The 17,116-nt window shown below is 39.6% G+C and overlaps 1 protein-coding gene and 1 pseudogene across 1 annotated transcript in view; one reads left to right on the forward strand and one right to left on the reverse strand.

The window, feature by feature from the left end:
• Positions 1-17,116, forward strand: part of CEP85L (centrosomal protein 85 like) — a 180,615-nt gene that overhangs the window by 14,247 nt on the left and 149,252 nt on the right. Inside the window, exon 2 of the mRNA XM_008065691.2 lies at positions 5,535-5,693. Within this exon, the coding sequence (XP_008063882.1) occupies positions 5,636-5,693 (58 nt within the window). The 5' untranslated portion in view covers positions 5,535-5,635. The remainder of the gene's footprint in view (positions 1-5,534; positions 5,694-17,116) is intronic.
• Positions 11,950-12,521, reverse strand: LOC103268146 (annotated as a pseudogene).

A 17,116-nucleotide genomic window follows, 5' to 3' on the forward strand; every position in this document is an offset into this window, starting at 1 on the left:
TCCCGGCCCAGCCGGCCCCGGGGCGCGCGGCTCTCGGCCTCCGCGACTCCCGCAGCCCTTCGGCCGGCTCCTCGCTCTCCGGCCACGGCGCCCGGTGGGCGGAAGGGGACCCCCCGGGGCTGCCCGTCGGGGCGAGGGCCTGGCGCTTGTGGGGTGGCCGTTCTGATGGGCGGGTCTGGCGGCCGGAGGGAGGGCCCGGAGGGCGTTGTTGCTGGGGGACCCGCCTGTTGGCCTCGCCTTGCCAACTCCTATCTCAATCCTTTGTCCATTTGTTTATTTGGTATTTATTTATTTTTGTTTGCTCAAGCTCTCTATAACTATGCATTATACTTATCACATTCACAAATACTTTAAGTGTGCGCTTTAAAATTTTTTATTTTATAGACAACTGTTTGATGACTTACGTGGTTGCTTACTTTTGCGTCCTTCTGGAACACTCAGAGGTAGGTACAAGCTGGTAAGGTGGCATCCACTGAAGGAGATTTGGGGACCTTTTCCCCTAGTTGCCAGTAGCTCCAAGTGTGGTTGTTTTGTGATTCAAAGATAAAATTTAGAGTTTCTAGAGAAGTGGCACGGTAATGTCTTAGACCATTTTCTCTATCACTTCTTTTAGATAGCTGTTGGGCAGGGGCTAGATAAAAGGTAATTGAGATTGTACTCGGGTAGATTTCATACTGAGCAGATGCTATTGAGATACTGTGATAGAAATTGAGAATTCTGACCATAGTTCTCTTCTGAACAGAAGGTAACCCCTCCTTCCATATCTGTAGCAAAGTTAGAATTTTCCTAGTTTTCTCGCTATTGTATCTGAGTTCTCCAGAGAAACAGAACCAATAGGATTTATGTATTTGGAATTGGCTCATAAGATTATGGAGACTGACAAGTCCCAAGATCCATAAGGTGATTTGGCAAGACAGAGATGTAGAATTGTTGATGGTATAGTTCTAGTCTGAAGGCTGACAAGTTTGAGACCCAGCATGCTTCAGTTCAAGTCTGAAGCTTGGAAAAAGCCAATATTTTAGTTCAGAGGCTGTCTTCTCTTAGGAGACAATTAGCTGTTTTGTTGTATTGAACACTTCAACTGATTAGATGAAGCTTGCCCACATTGTGGAGGGCACTCTGTTTTATCCAGTGTACTAACTTAAATGTTAATCCCATCTGAACACATCCTCACAGAAATAACATTGTACCAAATGTCAGGGTACCTCATGGTCTGGTCTAAGGGACACGTAAAACTAGCCATCACGCCTATTTGACGTTGTTCACAAGTTCCATACCATTCAGATAACAGATCACTTTGTTCTAGAAGATGAAACCCAAAACAGTTGTTGACATTTACATCTGTAATTCTTTGAAAACCTCAGTAACACTCTTATGAATTGTCAGATTCTGAACAGCATGACTTGCTAGCCTTTCCTACCTAAAGGGATGAGTTAACATGCTAGCTGGAGTTACTTATTATGGGTATTTTCTAATGAGAATGCTTTTTGCCTCTAGATCAGGGATCGGCAAACTATGGCCCACAGGTCAAATCAGATTTGACTTGTCATCTGTTTCTGTAAATAAAGTTTTATTGCAGCATAGCCACGTCTGTTCTATTGTCTACAGCTGATTTATACTACAGTGACAGAGTTGGGTAGTTGAAATAGAGATTGAAAGTCCTGCAGAGCTGAAAATATTTACTGTCTGGCCCGTTACAGAAGTTTTGTTGAACCATTCTTCCTGTCAGTAGTTAACTATTCAAGACTAATGATTAAAGATTTTCTTAGCTTCTGATAATAACACCATAGCATTGGTATATACAGTAAGGGTTTCCCTCTCATTACTGGTGTGTGTGTGAGAGAGAGAGAGATTATGTTCTTTTAATCTGCAAACGATTTCCTTAGCCAAGATTTGTCAATAAATGGGGTAGAGGTGAGTTGTGGGATAAAATGCAACATTATTTTATACTGCTCAAGTAGTTATGTTGTCTAAGAACAAGGGTTTTGATGTTAGTGGTTTCATGCTGCTGTTGTAAAAATTGATATTAGGAATCTATTGAATTTATGTATCTTGATCTATAGCTGGTTTCTTTTTAAAAGATTATTATTTATTATAGAGATGTGGGGTACAATTCAGGGTTGGGTATATGCACATTGTTCATGTAGGTACCCTTGTTGATTAGGTATGCCTCTCCTTCCCCTAGCAGTTTTCCTCAAGTGCCAATCCCACCCCACCTCCTGACAATTTTCCACTACTGTCAATCTCTTTCTTATATAGCTGATTTCTAATCTCAGAATCAGATGTAAATGTAGTCTGCAAATCAGTATACATAATTTTCAGCATTTCCCCTTCATAAACTGATAGAATTAAATAATAATAATAATAATAGCCAATGACAAAGCAAATGTTCCTGAAATGTATTTGTTCCTTTAGTAAAATATAGTCGATGTAAGCTTTTAGGTGTGGAACTCCCTGAAAAATTTCTGTCATGTACGTCAATATACAAACTCTTTTCCAACCATGGGATCATACTGCATAGACAGCTATGTAAGTGGATTCTCTCATACTTAATATATTGTGGAAGTTCTTTCATGTTAAAAAATAGATTAGTAAAATTATTTTTAGCATTTAAGCATTATCAACTAATTTACAGATATATATTTTTGTTTCTAGGCATTTATTTTATTTTAAGCAGTGCTGTCAGGAATTTCCTTGTGCTTAAGTTTATTTATATGTATCTGGTATTTCTTTAGGATAATTCCCAGTGGAAGTTTATGACTATGTTAAAATTTGCATTCCTGTTCCCAGATATCTAAAGGTTGCACCAGTTTAAAGGCCACAAAAATAGATGAACATTCTTCTTAGTTGGTGACATCAGTCTTCCAAATATTTGTCCAACTGGTAATTTGAAATATCCAGAAACTCTGTTGTCTTTTTCATTTCTCATTATTATTAGTGAGATTTGACATATTTTTAAAATCTTAATTTTTCCATTTACATGTCCTCAAGCCTATTAATTTATTTCTGGGTATTACTAAAACAGTATTTATCCGACTAATAGGTTTGTACTTGAGAGAAAAAGTAGTGGGCTGGTTGGCCATTTTTGGTAACGGTTTAGACAGGACATTGAGTTCATTTAGATGGGATATGTTACTTGATAGAAGAAAACATTTTGGTTGAGATTATAGATCAGAGTTAGAACAGATCTGGTGACAGAACACTTTCATCTGGTGCTTCAGTGGTGAGGATTTTTAATCACATGAGTTAAAATAATTTTTTTGTTTGTTTGTTTTGTTTTGTTTTGTTTTTTTGAGTTGGAGTCTCACTCAGTTGCCCAGACTGGAGTGTAGTGGCCGCTCCCGGCCACTGCAGCCTCCACCTGCTGGGCTCCTGCGATCCTTACGCCTCCTCCTTCCAAGTAGCCGGAATTACAGGCGTGCGCTACCACGCCTGGCTGATTTTTTGGTTTATTGTAGAGATGAGGTCTCGCTGCCCAGGCGGGTCTCGAACCCACAGGCTCAGGCAATTCACTCACCTCAGCTTCCCAAAGGCGGAATTAAAATAATTTTGAGAGTGGCCCAGAATCTACAAAGGTTTAAGTGACTGTTCTAGGCTTCAGAGCTGGTAAAAGTGTCTTGGGCCAATATTCTTCAGTTTTGAATTGTTAATTTAAGTGTATGTGGGTTTTAAGCTTGCTAATATGCTTTATATATCTGCAAAACCCAAATTTAATTTATGATTATATTTAAACAAATTTTAAAATAATATTAATGTGGCATAATGTTTTATGAAAACTGAATCATTAATGTTGTGATTAATATGATAGAAGTAGCTTCAGGTCTAGTTTTATTATTAATTTGTTCACATGTTTTGATTTTAATATTAATATAGAGAATGACTGTTACTAAAAGTGTGGTTAAAAAAATGGTGTAATTAATTTTATGCACGTGTTTGTTGTGTTGTGATCTGTTTAAACTGCCAGGAGGCATTCTTCCTTGCAAGCCAGTTTCAATAGGGTATCACTTGATAATTCTGTAAAACTGTCTTGTTTCAAATAATGATAAATGCCGTGATGTCATTTGCTCTTTACTTAGAAGCAACTGCTACTGCAAACATAAAACACAATTGGGGCACTGAAATTATATGATAAATCTGTTTTAAGGTAGCTATACAGATATAGCACCATTGAAATTATGTGGAAATAATGTTTAAGATAGCTATTCAGATAATCTGTGAGATGCTTATTAATTTTTTAAGGATTATCATGGAAACAAAAGCCTAAAATTTGGGAGTGTGTTAACTTTTTTATGAGTAAGTATGTTGGCACCAATTTGAGAATCAGTATTAGGACTCAATAAAGATTTGTACTTCTACATCTTTTGTATTAAATTCAAAAGATTTAAAATTATTTCTTCTATTACAGTGCTATAACAATTTCCAGATGCTTAGTCTTTATTTCTGACTCTAACTGGTAACAAATAGTTCAGACTGGTACTGTCCCATGGATATCTTTTGAGTAGCATTGTACTAGACAGCAAAATAATGACCATGTTAAGGGATGGGTAAAACAGAAAAAAGGTAAATAAAAGTTAAGTAAAACAGAATAAGTGAAAACAAATATTGAGAGAACATTGAAAAGCCTTAAATTAGCTAAAAAATATTTAATGTAACTCAGAAGGGCAAACTGAACTAAGAGTAGGAAATGGCTGTGCTGTTACATTTTTATCAGAAGATAATTAAATAGATATTTAATTAAAATAATGTAAAATAAATTTAAGTTTGTTTTTTGTTTTGAATTGAAGTCTTACTCTGTTGCCCAGGCTGGACGTGCTCATGGCCACTGCAGCGTCGACCTGCTGGGCTCAGGCGATCCTTGTGCCTCAGCCTTCCTACAGGCGCACACCACCATGCCTGGCTACTTTTTTGATTTATTGTAGAGATGAGGTCTTGCTAAGTTGCCCGGGCTGGTCTTGAACCTGTGAGCTCAGGCAGTCCTCTCACCTCAACCTCCCAAAGTGCTGGGAATTTTAGGTGTGAGCCACTGCGTCTGGCCTTAATTTTAAGGTTTAAGTGAAAATCGATTGTAGAAAAAATTGGATGTTTAGTAGATATAGTCTGTAATAGAAAAAATTGTTTTGATCTTTCATGTGCATATTCTATTTATATTGTCATACATTATGATTGAATTAGGTTTTCCTTGAGCCTGAATCCTTAGCTAATGCTTGTATGTGGAATAACAGACTAATATGCCAGAGCAGAGTACTGACATTTGAACATACATAGGTAGATTTTACATTTTAATAACATAACAGTACACATTTAAAAGTTAAATACCCAGAAGTAGAAAACAGTTCTTCAGCCAGAGGATGCTGTGAGATCTACATTGAGTTGATATATGTAAGTTTATTTGATGAGTTTCATGGCTCTTTTAAAATTATTTTGGGCAGAAAATAACCCTTTATACCTTATGCGTATTTTTTATGCGGGAAAAAACCACTTTTGCCCATTGAGCTGTTTCGTGTGTGTTAAGTGCTGTGCCTCTGCCTTTGTAGGCCCAGACTACGCGTCACCCTGGCTGCCTGGGAATGAGTCATCGTGGCAGGCCTCAGCTGTTCCTTCTCACCATCGAAGTAGCCATATCCGGAGACATAGTATGACTTCTGATAGTGGAGACACCGGCATTGGGACTTCCTGTTCGGACAGTGTGGAAGGTGAGGTAAAATTTGTATTGTTTAAATATGCATCTTGGGAGAATGGTTGCGATAACGTTTATTGTTTCAAACTAAAAAGTACAAAGTAGTATTTGAATATTTTGTAATGTTCTGTGTGTGTGTGTGTGTGTGTGTGTGTGTGTGTGTGTGTGTGTGTATGATCTTTTTAACTGAATTTTTGTGTGTGTGTGTATGTGTGTGTGTGTGTGTCACAGTCTCGCTCTATCACCCAGGCTGGAGTACAGCGGCACAGTCATGGTTTATTGCAGCTTTGACCTCCTGGACTCAGGCGGTCCTTCCGCATCAGCCTCCTGAGTAGCTGGGACTATAGGCGTATGCACCTGTTCATGGCTAATTGTTTTATTTTGTAGAGTTGAGGTTTTGCTTTGTTGCCCAGGTTGGCCTCAAACTCCTGGGCTCAAGCAAACCTCTTACCTCAACCTCCCAAAGTACTGGGATTACAAGTGTGAGCCAATGCACTTGACCCTTAACTAAATATTTTATCTTGAGAGAATTACAGATTTACATGCGGTTTTAAGAAATAACGTGGTGAGAGGTCATATACCCTTTATTCATTTTCCTCCCATGGTGATACCTTGCAAAACTAGAGTACAGTTTCACAAAGGGTATTGACATTGATAGAACGAGACACAGAACATCTCCATATGCGTCATGCTGCCTGCCCACACCCCTTCTCTCGCTCCCCATCCAGCTCCCCCTCAGATCTTGGAAGCCACTTCTCTGGTCTCCATTCTATACTTTTATCATTTCAAGAATGCTTTGTAAGTGGAACCATACAGTACGTAACCTTTTGGAATTCTTTTTCCTCTGGACATTCATTGATATTGTGTGTATTGACAGTTGATTCTTTTTATTGATGAATAGTATTCAGCAGTTGTGGTAATGGAGAGACCACACTTTGTTTAATCATCTACCCACTGAACAGCATTTGGGTTGCTTCCAGTTTTTGACTGTTGTGAATAAAGCTGCTGTCAACATACGTGTACAGGTTTTGGTATGAACATGTGTCTTCTTTTCTCTGGGGTGGGTAGATGCCCAAGAGGGCAGTTACTGGGCTTTATAGTAGTTGCATGTGTAGGTTTTAAAGGAACCATCACATTGTTTTCTAGAGTTGACTGTATCATTTCCATCAGCAATGTATGTATGTGACCCAGGTTTCTCTTTATCCTGTCTAGCATTTGGTGTTTTTGAAATTTTAGCCATTCTGATAGTATAGTGAGATCTCATTTTTAAAATAGAAGTTAATTTTTTAGACAAGTTTTTTTTTTTTAAGCAGTAAAAAATTCATAGGAAGGTACAGAGATTTCTCATAAGAGGAGGGATGCCCCCTAAAACCAGAATTATCTTTTGGCGGGCAGGCCCCCCGTAGTACACCTGGAATTTGTGCCTCTGGATCAAATAGTCAGCCAAAGTTTTTATCTGGAAGTTTTGAGAAGATTACATCACTATTTGTGGGAGAAATGACCCAAGGTGTGGCAAAGAGGTGACACTGGTCTTCCACCGGCCCACACTGTGCTGAGTGTTTTGACCTAAATGGCAGACCCCAAGTCCCACCCTCCCTATTCACCTGACCTCATCCTGACTGACTTTTTGTTGTTTCCCTGATGAAGAAAGTTCTCAGAGGGAAACATTTTGCCAGTGTAGAACAGATGAAACAAAAAATGGCATAAGCACTAAAAGGCATCAACACTGACGAGTTCAAAACTGTTTTGAGCAGTGGGAAGATTGTTTGGATGGGTGTATTGCGTCAGACAGAGAGTACTTTGAAGGTGACTGAAGTTTAAACACAGGCGCAATTTTTAATAAACACATCTTCGGGTTTCTTGGGTCCCCCTTGTGTGCCCCTTGTCCCCACACATGGACAGCCTTCCTCAATATCATCATTTTTCACCAGGTATAGTAAGTACATTTGTTGCAGTTGATGAATCCGCATTGACACATTCCCACCCAGTGTCCATATATCAGCATTCACTCTTGGTATTGGATATTCTGTGGGTTTGACTTCAGTCACTTAGTATTATGCACTTAAATATCCCCCATGTCTTTTCATGGCATGATGGCTAATTTGCTTTTAGTGCTGAACAAAATTCCATTGTCTGGAATGTGCCCCAATGTATGTATCTATTCACTTTACTGAAGGGCTTCTTGATTGCTTCCAAGCTTTGACAATTATGGGTAAAGCTGCTGTAAACATCTATGTAAGTTTTTGCATGGACATCAGTTTTCAGCGTCAACTGAAGAATAATGAGGTTCATAAATTTGCATAGGAGAGCTTTGTTTCTCCTAAAGGTCTATGGCTTGCAAGGTGGCCATTCTGACAGAGTGAAAAGCAAAACTTTGGCAGAAGCCAAGAGACAGGCACTTGGAGGGAGGGAGGGAGGGAGGGTGAAGACAGGAATTTATGCTGACTGGGTCGGCCAAGTATACTTACTCAGGAGGAGCTATGAGTATTTGTGACGGAGACCCATGTACATGTGTAGTAGATTTACATGTATGTCACATGCATCCCATAATCACTTTGGGGTGGAGATTTAACACATATGTATTACAACTAGGTCATATTCGTAAAAAAGTGCAGTGTGGGGCATGAGTCCATGCACCCTTAGGAGACCGGCCAAGGAGTCCTCACTGGGAGTTATTTATCCAGAGGAAATTCTTTGTGGTCCAAAATAGCTGTTGTGCTGAAATCGTTAAAAAAAAAAACAAGAGGAAGGCTGTATGCATCCTGATGGTTTATACGGTGGAGGGTTCCGCTGATGTAGGCAAAGGGGGTCTCCTGGTGTTCTGCTCTCGGCTGACTTTTGAGAAGATCCAGTGGTTCCCAGGGGAAGGGAGTCAGAAGCAAGTGGATATGACCAACCTCCTGCCCCGTGATGGCCCGGAACTTAAAGCTTGGGGATCTTCTAGCCAAAGGAGGATCCTTTAGTCTGTTGGGGGGATTTAGGACTGTTATTTTGGTCCTCATCTCCTTTGGGTTATACTTGGGAGCATGGTTACAGGATCTTACGGTGAGAGCGAGTTTAGTTTTGTAAAAACGACTAAATTCTCTTCCCAAGTAGCTGTAGCATTTTGCATTCCTACCAGCCGTGAATGAGAGTCCTGTTGCTCTCCATCTCGTGGTGTTTGGTGTTGTCAGTGTTCTGGATCTTGCCTTTTTGCTTTCTTGTTTTAATTTGCATTTCCCTGATGACATATGATATGGAACATCTTTTTATATGCTTATTCGCCACCTGTATATCTTCTTTAATGACATCTCTATTAAGGCCTTTAGCCCATTTTCAATCAGGTTGTTTGTTTTCTTGCTATTGAGTCTAAAAAATGTGTGTGTATTTTAGATAACAGTCCTTTATCAGATGTGTTTTTTGCAAGTACGGTCGTCTCTTGGTATTGAGGAGGCTTGGTTTCAGGACCCCTTATATGAAAACTGAGGATACTCAAATCCCTTATATAAAACGGTATAGTCTTTACATGTAACCTATACATATACACCTGTATTCTTTACATCATCTCTAGATTACTTACAGTACCTAACACAATGTGAGTGCTATGTCAATGGTTATATTGTATTGTCTTAAAATTTGTATTGTTATTCTTGTATTGTCATTTTTCTTTTCTTGAATATTTTTCTTTGGAGTTGACTGAATCTGCAGGTGCAGAACCCTCAGATATGGAGGGCCAAGCGGTATTTTCTCTGTCTGTGGCTTGTCTTCTTATTCTCTTGTCATTGTCTTTTGTGGAGCAGATGTTTTTAATTTTATCGAAAAAGTCATGGCCACCATCAAGGTCATCCAGGTTTTCTACTATGTTATTTTCTGTGTTTTATAGTTTTGTGTCTTCATGTAGGTCTGTGATCTGTTTTGAGTTACCTTTTGTGAAGGGTGTAAGGTATACCTTTTGTAGTTGTCCCATAATTTTTGAGTTTTTTGTTTCATTTTTACCAGTCTATGTTCTCTTTGTTTTTAGTTTTAAGCATTTCTGTTGACATATCCTTAAGCTCAGAGATTTGTTAACTGGGTCCAGTCTGCTAATGAGCCCATCAAAGGCATTCTTCATTTCTATTAGAGTGTTTTTGATCGCTAACATTTCTTCTTAACTCTTCCTTATAAATTTTTTTTTTTGAGTTGTAGTCTCACTCTGTCACCCAGACTGGAGTGCTGTGGGCGCTCTGTCACTGTATCCTCGATCTGCTGGGCTCTGGCGATCCTTCCGCCTCAGCCTTCCAAGTAGCTGGAACTACAGGCGCGCGCTGCCACACCCAGCTGATTTTTGATTTATTGTGGAGATGAGGTCTCACCAAATTGCCCAGGCGGGTCCCGTGGCCTCAGGCAATCTACTCCCCTCAGCCTCCCAAAGCGCAGGATTATAGGCTGAGCCACTGAGCCCGGCTCCTTACAATTTTTTTTATCCCTTTGCTTACATTATCCATCTGTTCTTACATGCTCTTTTTCCCTTAGAGCCTTTAGCATATTAATCATAGTTGTTTTAAATTCTTGGTCTGATAATTGGCATATTTCTGTCATATTTGGGTCTAGTTCTGAAACTTGTTCTCTTTCTTTAAAGTGTGTTTTGTAATTTCTTTTTTGAAAGAAAATCGTGATACTGGATAAAAGAAATTGTGGTGAATAGTCCTTTAGTAATGTAGTGGTAAGGTGTGGGGCGAGGAGAAATGTCTTGTAGTCCAGTGTTTTCATGCCTGTGCTCCTGGGTTGAAACTTCACAAATGCTTCTCATTTTTTTCTGTTTTCACTAACTTGGGAGGGACAGGATGGCTAGAGGGGGCTGGGATTGGGCGTTTCATTTCTACCTGGATGGCAGAAGGGAGGATCAGTTGGGTATTTCCCTTGTACCACATGAAAGGCTAGAGTTGTTTTTTTCTCTTCCTCCAGGTAATTTAGGCTTTTAGAAAACTGTAGCAGGTTATGCTCTGACAAATAGTTTCTCCTGAGGGCAGACTCTGTTAAGATGAACAGAGTACTCTGGTGTATTTCAAAATGATCCTCTTGCTAGAAGCATAAAGGGATTTTTCTCTGATATTTATTTTGAGAATCAGATCAAGCTCCTAGAAGTAAAATTCACAAAAGCTTGGTGGTCACCCCATGACTGGGTCCCCTTGGAATTTTTTTTTGTTTGTTTAAGTGACGGGTTCTCACTGTGTTTCCCAGGCTGGTCTCGAACTTCTAGGCTCAAACACTTCTCCTGCCTCGGTCTCCCAAAGCGTTGGGATTACAGGCTCAAGCCACCATGCCCACCCCCTTTGGCATTTTTAACTCTCAGAATTGTCATACTCAGCCCTCAGCAATTCTTCATTTACAATTCAGGATTTCCTACCTTGGACTTGGTTCCCACAGAGGTTTTAGCTTTGGGGTTTTTGCTCCAAGTCAATGTATTCTGTATATTTTGCCTCTTGTCCTCTTTTATTTTGTGGGCAGCTGTTTGCACTGTGACTTGACTTCTTTTTGAGGTTTAAGAAGAGCTGTTGCTTTTTCACTTTGTTCAGCTTTTTACTTGTTAGGATGGAGGGATGACTTTCCAAGTGCTGGCCTGAAAACTTGGTCTTAATTGCTAATAAGGTTGACTACTTTTTCATGTGCTTATTTCCCACATGTCTGTTTTGTTCAGTGGAATGTTTCTTCATGTCTTTTGCCTATATTCTAATTGTACTTTTTTTTTTACTGTTGCGTTAGAGACTTCTTTATATATTTTAGATACTAATCTTTGTTGGATATGTTGTTTGTGGATATTTTCTTCCCTTCTGTAGTTTGTCTTTTTAATCTTCCAACAGTATCTTTTACAGAGCACATTTTCATTTTTATTATTCTTCTATTATTATTATCATTTTATATTTTGAAATTATTGTTGCTCTTCTAATTCTCTTGCATTTCTATGTAAACTTCAGAATAATCTGGTACAAAAAAGAATACAAAGTCTTGCTGGGAATTTTGTTTGTGTGTCAGTTTGGGGAGAATTGGCATCTTTGTTGAGTTTTTCAATCTGCAAACACAGTCTTTTCTTCATTTATTTAGATCTTTGATTTTATTCACCAGTGTTGTATAGTTTTTAACATGTTCTGTACATATTTTGATACAACTAAGTATTTTCTTTTATTTTTGGAGTGATTATAAGTGGTACTATATTTTCAGTTTTGCTGATGTGTCATAGACATAGATTTGATTTAAACATTGCTTTTGGTAAGATGCTGACACCAGTTGTGCAGAAAGGGTGCTAGAGAGATATTCTAGAACAGCACACACCCGCGGCTCTTTTCCGGCTTGGGAGGCTCCAGGGCAGCCAATATTGGTTCGTCAAATACACTCTTCAGGCCTTTCTGTGCGAGTGCAGAACCCTCCACGTACTTGACAGCTTTCAGGTCACAGGTCAGCTTTTCCGCAGTCTCTGGAGTGAGAGGCTTCTGTTGGTTCTTGGCAAGTTTTTCAGTAGTAGAGGGGCCATCTCTGAGATCACTTTGGGTCCCGGCAAGCAAGAAAGGAGTCTTTGGACAGTGGGGCGTTATCTCGGGCATCCGCTTCTCTTCACATTTTCAAATGAGGATGGAGAGACCACTGAAGAACAGACTCGAAACCCATCTGTGTGTGGGTCACTCAGCGGTTGTGTCTGTCGTCATCTTCTTGCCCTGCAGTATCTAAAAGTCCAAGAGTATGGCTCTCCACCAGTCATGACTGTGACTGTATAGTTGTCCAAACCTGTTAGTACATATTCAGATGGAAATTTGTTTGCTGTGTAGGCTATCAGGAGGCATGTTTGACCAACGACACTGTCACGCACAACTGCGCACATAATTGTCTGCATTTCTGAAATGGTTTGTTATCCACCTTACATATTTCAAATCTGATGTTGACCTGTAGTCCCAGCTACTCAGGTGGCTGAGGCAGGATGATTACTTGAAACCAGGAACTCAAGGTTGCAGTGAGCTATGATTGTGCCACCGCACTCCAGCTTATAGTTCCAGCTTGTAGTTCTTGGAAGGCTGAGATGGAAGGATCTCCTGAGTCCAGCAGGCCGAGGCAGTGGTGGCCATGAACGTGCCACTGCAATCTAGCCTGGGTGACAGAAAGAGACTCCCATAGTCGGTAGGGCTCCTGTGTCCTGACATTCTTTTGCATGCAGCTCTCAGTTTCTCCACCAGGGCATTGACAGCACTGCGTGGGGTCTCCTTGGCTGCTGGACAGGGGGCACCGGGGAATCTTTAAATTATGAATTTTATTTTCTCAATAATTATAGGGTGATTCAAATTATCTGTTTCACATTGTGAGGTTTATGTGTGTAGAGTTGTTCATAAAATTCCCTTATTCCTTTTATGTTTGCAGGCTGTGTGGTGATATCCCGTGTTCCATTTAGTTATTGGTAATTCGTGTCTTCTTTTTTTCAGTCTTGGTAGCGGTTCGTCAGTTTTATGATCTTTACAGAGAACCATCTGTTAAATTAATTTTCTCTTCTGTTTCTACTTCAGTGATTTCTGCTCTTTATTATTTCCTTCTTTCGACTTATTTTGGGTTTATTTTGTTCTTTTTTTCCTAGGTTCTTGAGGTGTAGGCCATTAGAGTATTGGTTTTGGAACTTTTCCTCTTTTCAAAATACTCGTATATGCTTTTAGTGCTTTAAATTTCCCTCTCAGAACTGATTTAGTTGTGTCCCACAAATTCTGATATTTCGAATTTTCATTTTACTTCATTTTTGTGTATTTTCTTAATTTACCTTATGACTTCTTGTTTGCATCTCATGACTGTTTATACAGGTGTTGTTTCATTTCAAAGTGTTTGGAAATTGTTCTACTATGTGTTATTACTTTCTTTCATTCTTTTTTTTTTTTTTGAGTCAGAGTCTCACCTCATCACCCAGGCTGGAAGGTGCAGTGGCATGCTCACAGCCATCGCAGCCTTGACCTGCAATCCTTCTGACTCAGCCTTCCAAGTAGCTGGACCTACAGTCACACGCCACCACACCCAGCTATTTAAAAAAAATTTATTGTAGAGACAAGGTCTCACCAAATTGCCCAGGCTGTTCTCAAACCTGTGGTCTCAGGCAATCCACTTGCCTTGGCCTCCCGAGTGCTAGGATTACGGGCCTGAGCCACCGTGCCTGGCCCTATTGTTACTTTCTAGTTTGCTTCCATTGTGGTCAGAAACATTCTCTGTGATTTCAGTCATTTAAATTTGTTGAGATTGTTTTAGAGTCCAGTGCACCGTGTATTTGGTGTTTGTTCTGTGTCCACTTGGAAGGAATGTGTATTCTGCTGTTGTGGGTGGAGTATTCTGTAAATGCTGATTATATGTTGTTGGTTCTTGTTGTTGAGTATGTCCCTGGTGATTTTCTGTCTAGTTCTATCAGTTGTTGAGAGAGGAGTGTTAAAAAATCTCCAGTTATATTTGTGGGTTTGTATATTTCTCTTTTTATTCTGTAAGATTTTAATTTACATATTGCAACTGTGTTTGGTGTATATACATGTAGGATTGCTGTGTATTCTTGGTGGATTGGCCTATTTTTATCACTATATAATGTCCCTCTTGGTCTTTGGTAATTTTTTCTGCTCTGAAGTCTACTTTATCTGAAACTAATACAGCTATCCTGCTGTCCTTTGATTAATGTTTTCATGGAATATATTTTATATCCTTTTGCATTCAACTTGTCTGTATTATTATTTGAAGTGTTACTTGTAGCATAATGTAGTTGGGTCATGGTTTTAATCTACTCTGCCAATTTCTGTCTTTTTTTTTTAAGTTGGAATCTCACTGTGTCACCCAGACTGGAGTGCAGTGGCCGCTCCCGGCCACCGCAGCCTCGACCCGCTGGGCTCCGGCGATCCTTCCGCCTCAGCCGTCCAAGTAGCTGGAATTACAGGCATGCGCTACCATGCCCGGCTGATTTTTTGATTTATTTTAGAGATGAAGTCTCGCTGCCCAGGCAGGTCTTGAACCCATGAGCTCAGGCAATCCACTCAACTCAGCCTCCCAAAGGCGCGGGATTACAGGCTGAGCCACCGAGCCCGGCATTTCTGTCTTTTAATTGGAGTAATTAGACCATTTACATTATATGTAATTGATATATTAGGACTTAAGTTTATTTTTTTGTTCTCTTTGTTTCTGTTTTCATTTTCTGCCTTTCTGTGGATACTTGAACATTTTAGAATTCCATTGGATTTTGAGTGTCTCTTTTTGTTTAGTTTTTTAGTGGTTGCTTTAGGTAGTTATATATACATTGCTCTAGATCAGGGGTGTCCAACCTTTTGGCTTCCCTGGGCCGCATCAAATAAAGAGGCTACACTTGAATTATATGCATGTGTATATATATAATAAGATGTATTTTATTTTTTTATGCATACACTCAATGATCTTGAACCAGAAATCTTGTCATATAGGTGTAGAAGAGAAAGAAAATGAAGAGAAAAAGAACTGAAAAAGAGATCATACAACTTTTCCTTAATGTCAGCTGTCATGTATTTCTTCTGCTCGCATTCCCCTGACTTATAACGGCAATAAATGTACATTAAAGCATAAAGATGAACATAATTTTGAAAGCAAATTTGTATTTAAAATATTGTTAAATTCATGGTTTGAAAAATTTGAATCTTTATAAAATTATATGGAGCAAAAAATGAAATCTCCCTGTATTTCATTTCCTCCTTCAGTCCTTGCTTTGTTTTCAGAGGTTACCAGTGTTATTCATTTGTTTCATAGTCTTCCAGATCTTCTGCTGTTCATTTATTCACATATACACAGGCTTTTAGATCAAACAAATCATACCATATGTGCTTATGATTTGCTCTTCTTTTTTAAGATTTCTGTATACTGGATTTCTTTTTGGGGGGGCGGTTAGAGTCTCACTCTTGTCACCCAGGCTAGAGTACAGTGGCACGCTTACGGTCACCACAACCTCGACCTGCTGTGCTTGGGCGATCCTTCTGCCTCAGCCTTCCAAGTAGCTGGAATGACAGACCCATGCCACCATGCACGGCTAGCTTTTGTGATTTATTGTAGAGGCAAGGTCTCACCAAATTACCCAGGCTGGTCTTGGACCCCTGGGCTCAGGCAATCCTCTCGCCGTGGCCTCCCAAAGTTCTGGGATTACAGGCTGAGCCACTGCGCCTGACCTGGATTTCTTTAAAAAATAATTTTCATTGTGAAATGATTCACGTGAACTAATTCATACCATCTGAAGCTCCTAGAATTGGCTTATTCTCCAAAGAGAGTCAGCCATTGAGATAAGCCTAGGGTTGAGTTTGACCTCCATGGGCATTTACAAGTAAAACAGGCTTCCATGGGGGCCTGTCTTTCTTCTATGTTGGAAGGAACACACAGAATGCATAAAAGTTCTTCTGCCAGTTTATGATAAATGAGCCAAACAAATCTGAGCGTAAAACAAAAGCCTGGAATTAGTGTTCTATTATTTGGCAAAAAAGCCCAACATGTACATATATATGTTTATATGTGTATATTTCGTATCTCTGGCAAACATGTCAACCCAAGTACCTTTTTTTAAAAAATTTTTTAATTTATTTTTTATTATGAAGTTGTGGGGTAAGTTAAGGGTTAGGTATACAATTGCATTTCATTCAGGCACCCTGTTGATATGGAGTGTTTCCCTGTTCCCAGACAGATATTTGCTACTGTTAATCCCATCTCCCTCCCCCCACTATAGATTCCCAGTACTGTCAGTCATTTTCGTATAGTATTGCATTGGATGTTTAAGGTCCATTATATGAGTGAGAACATGTGATACTCGGATCCTTGTTTCTGTGAGAGGTCACTCAGTATTATAGACTCTAGTTCCATCCAGGTTGCTGCGAAATTCATGATTTTGTTTTTTTGTATGGCTGCGTAGTATTCCATCGTGTATATGTATTACATTTTTTAAATCCAGTCCTCTTTTGACGGGCAGCATGGCTGTTTCCAGGTTCTTGCTATTGTGAACAATGCTGCGATAAACATGCGTGTGCAGGTATCTTTTTTATAGAGTGATTTGTGTTCTTCGGGATATATTCCCAGTAGGGGGATTGCGGGGTCATATGGGAGGTTGGTATTTAGAGCTTTTAGGAATCGCCACACTGCTTTCCACAAGAGGTTGCACTAGTTTACACTCCCATCAACAGTGTAGAAGTGTTCCCTTTTCATCACACCCTTTCCAGCAGCTGTTATTTTTTGAGTTGTTGATAATTGCCATTCTGACTGGAGTTAGGTGGTATCTCAGTGTGGTTTAGATTTGCATCTCCCTGATGATTAGTGAGGTTGAACATTTCTTCATGTGTTTGTTGGCTGCTTGGATGTCTTCCTTTGTGAAGTGTCTGTTCATATCTTTTGCCCATTTTATAATGGGGTTGTTTGTTTTTTTCTTTTCAGCACGTTTGAGTTCCTTGTAGATCCAGGATGTTAAGCCTTTGTCAGAACTGG

Source organism: Carlito syrichta, unplaced genomic scaffold, assembly GCF_000164805.1.
Source record: "Carlito syrichta isolate Samal-C Ts95f unplaced genomic scaffold, Tarsius_syrichta-2.0.1 Scaffold308784, whole genome shotgun sequence".
In the NCBI taxonomy this organism is placed as follows: domain Eukaryota; kingdom Metazoa; phylum Chordata; class Mammalia; order Primates; family Tarsiidae; genus Carlito; species Carlito syrichta.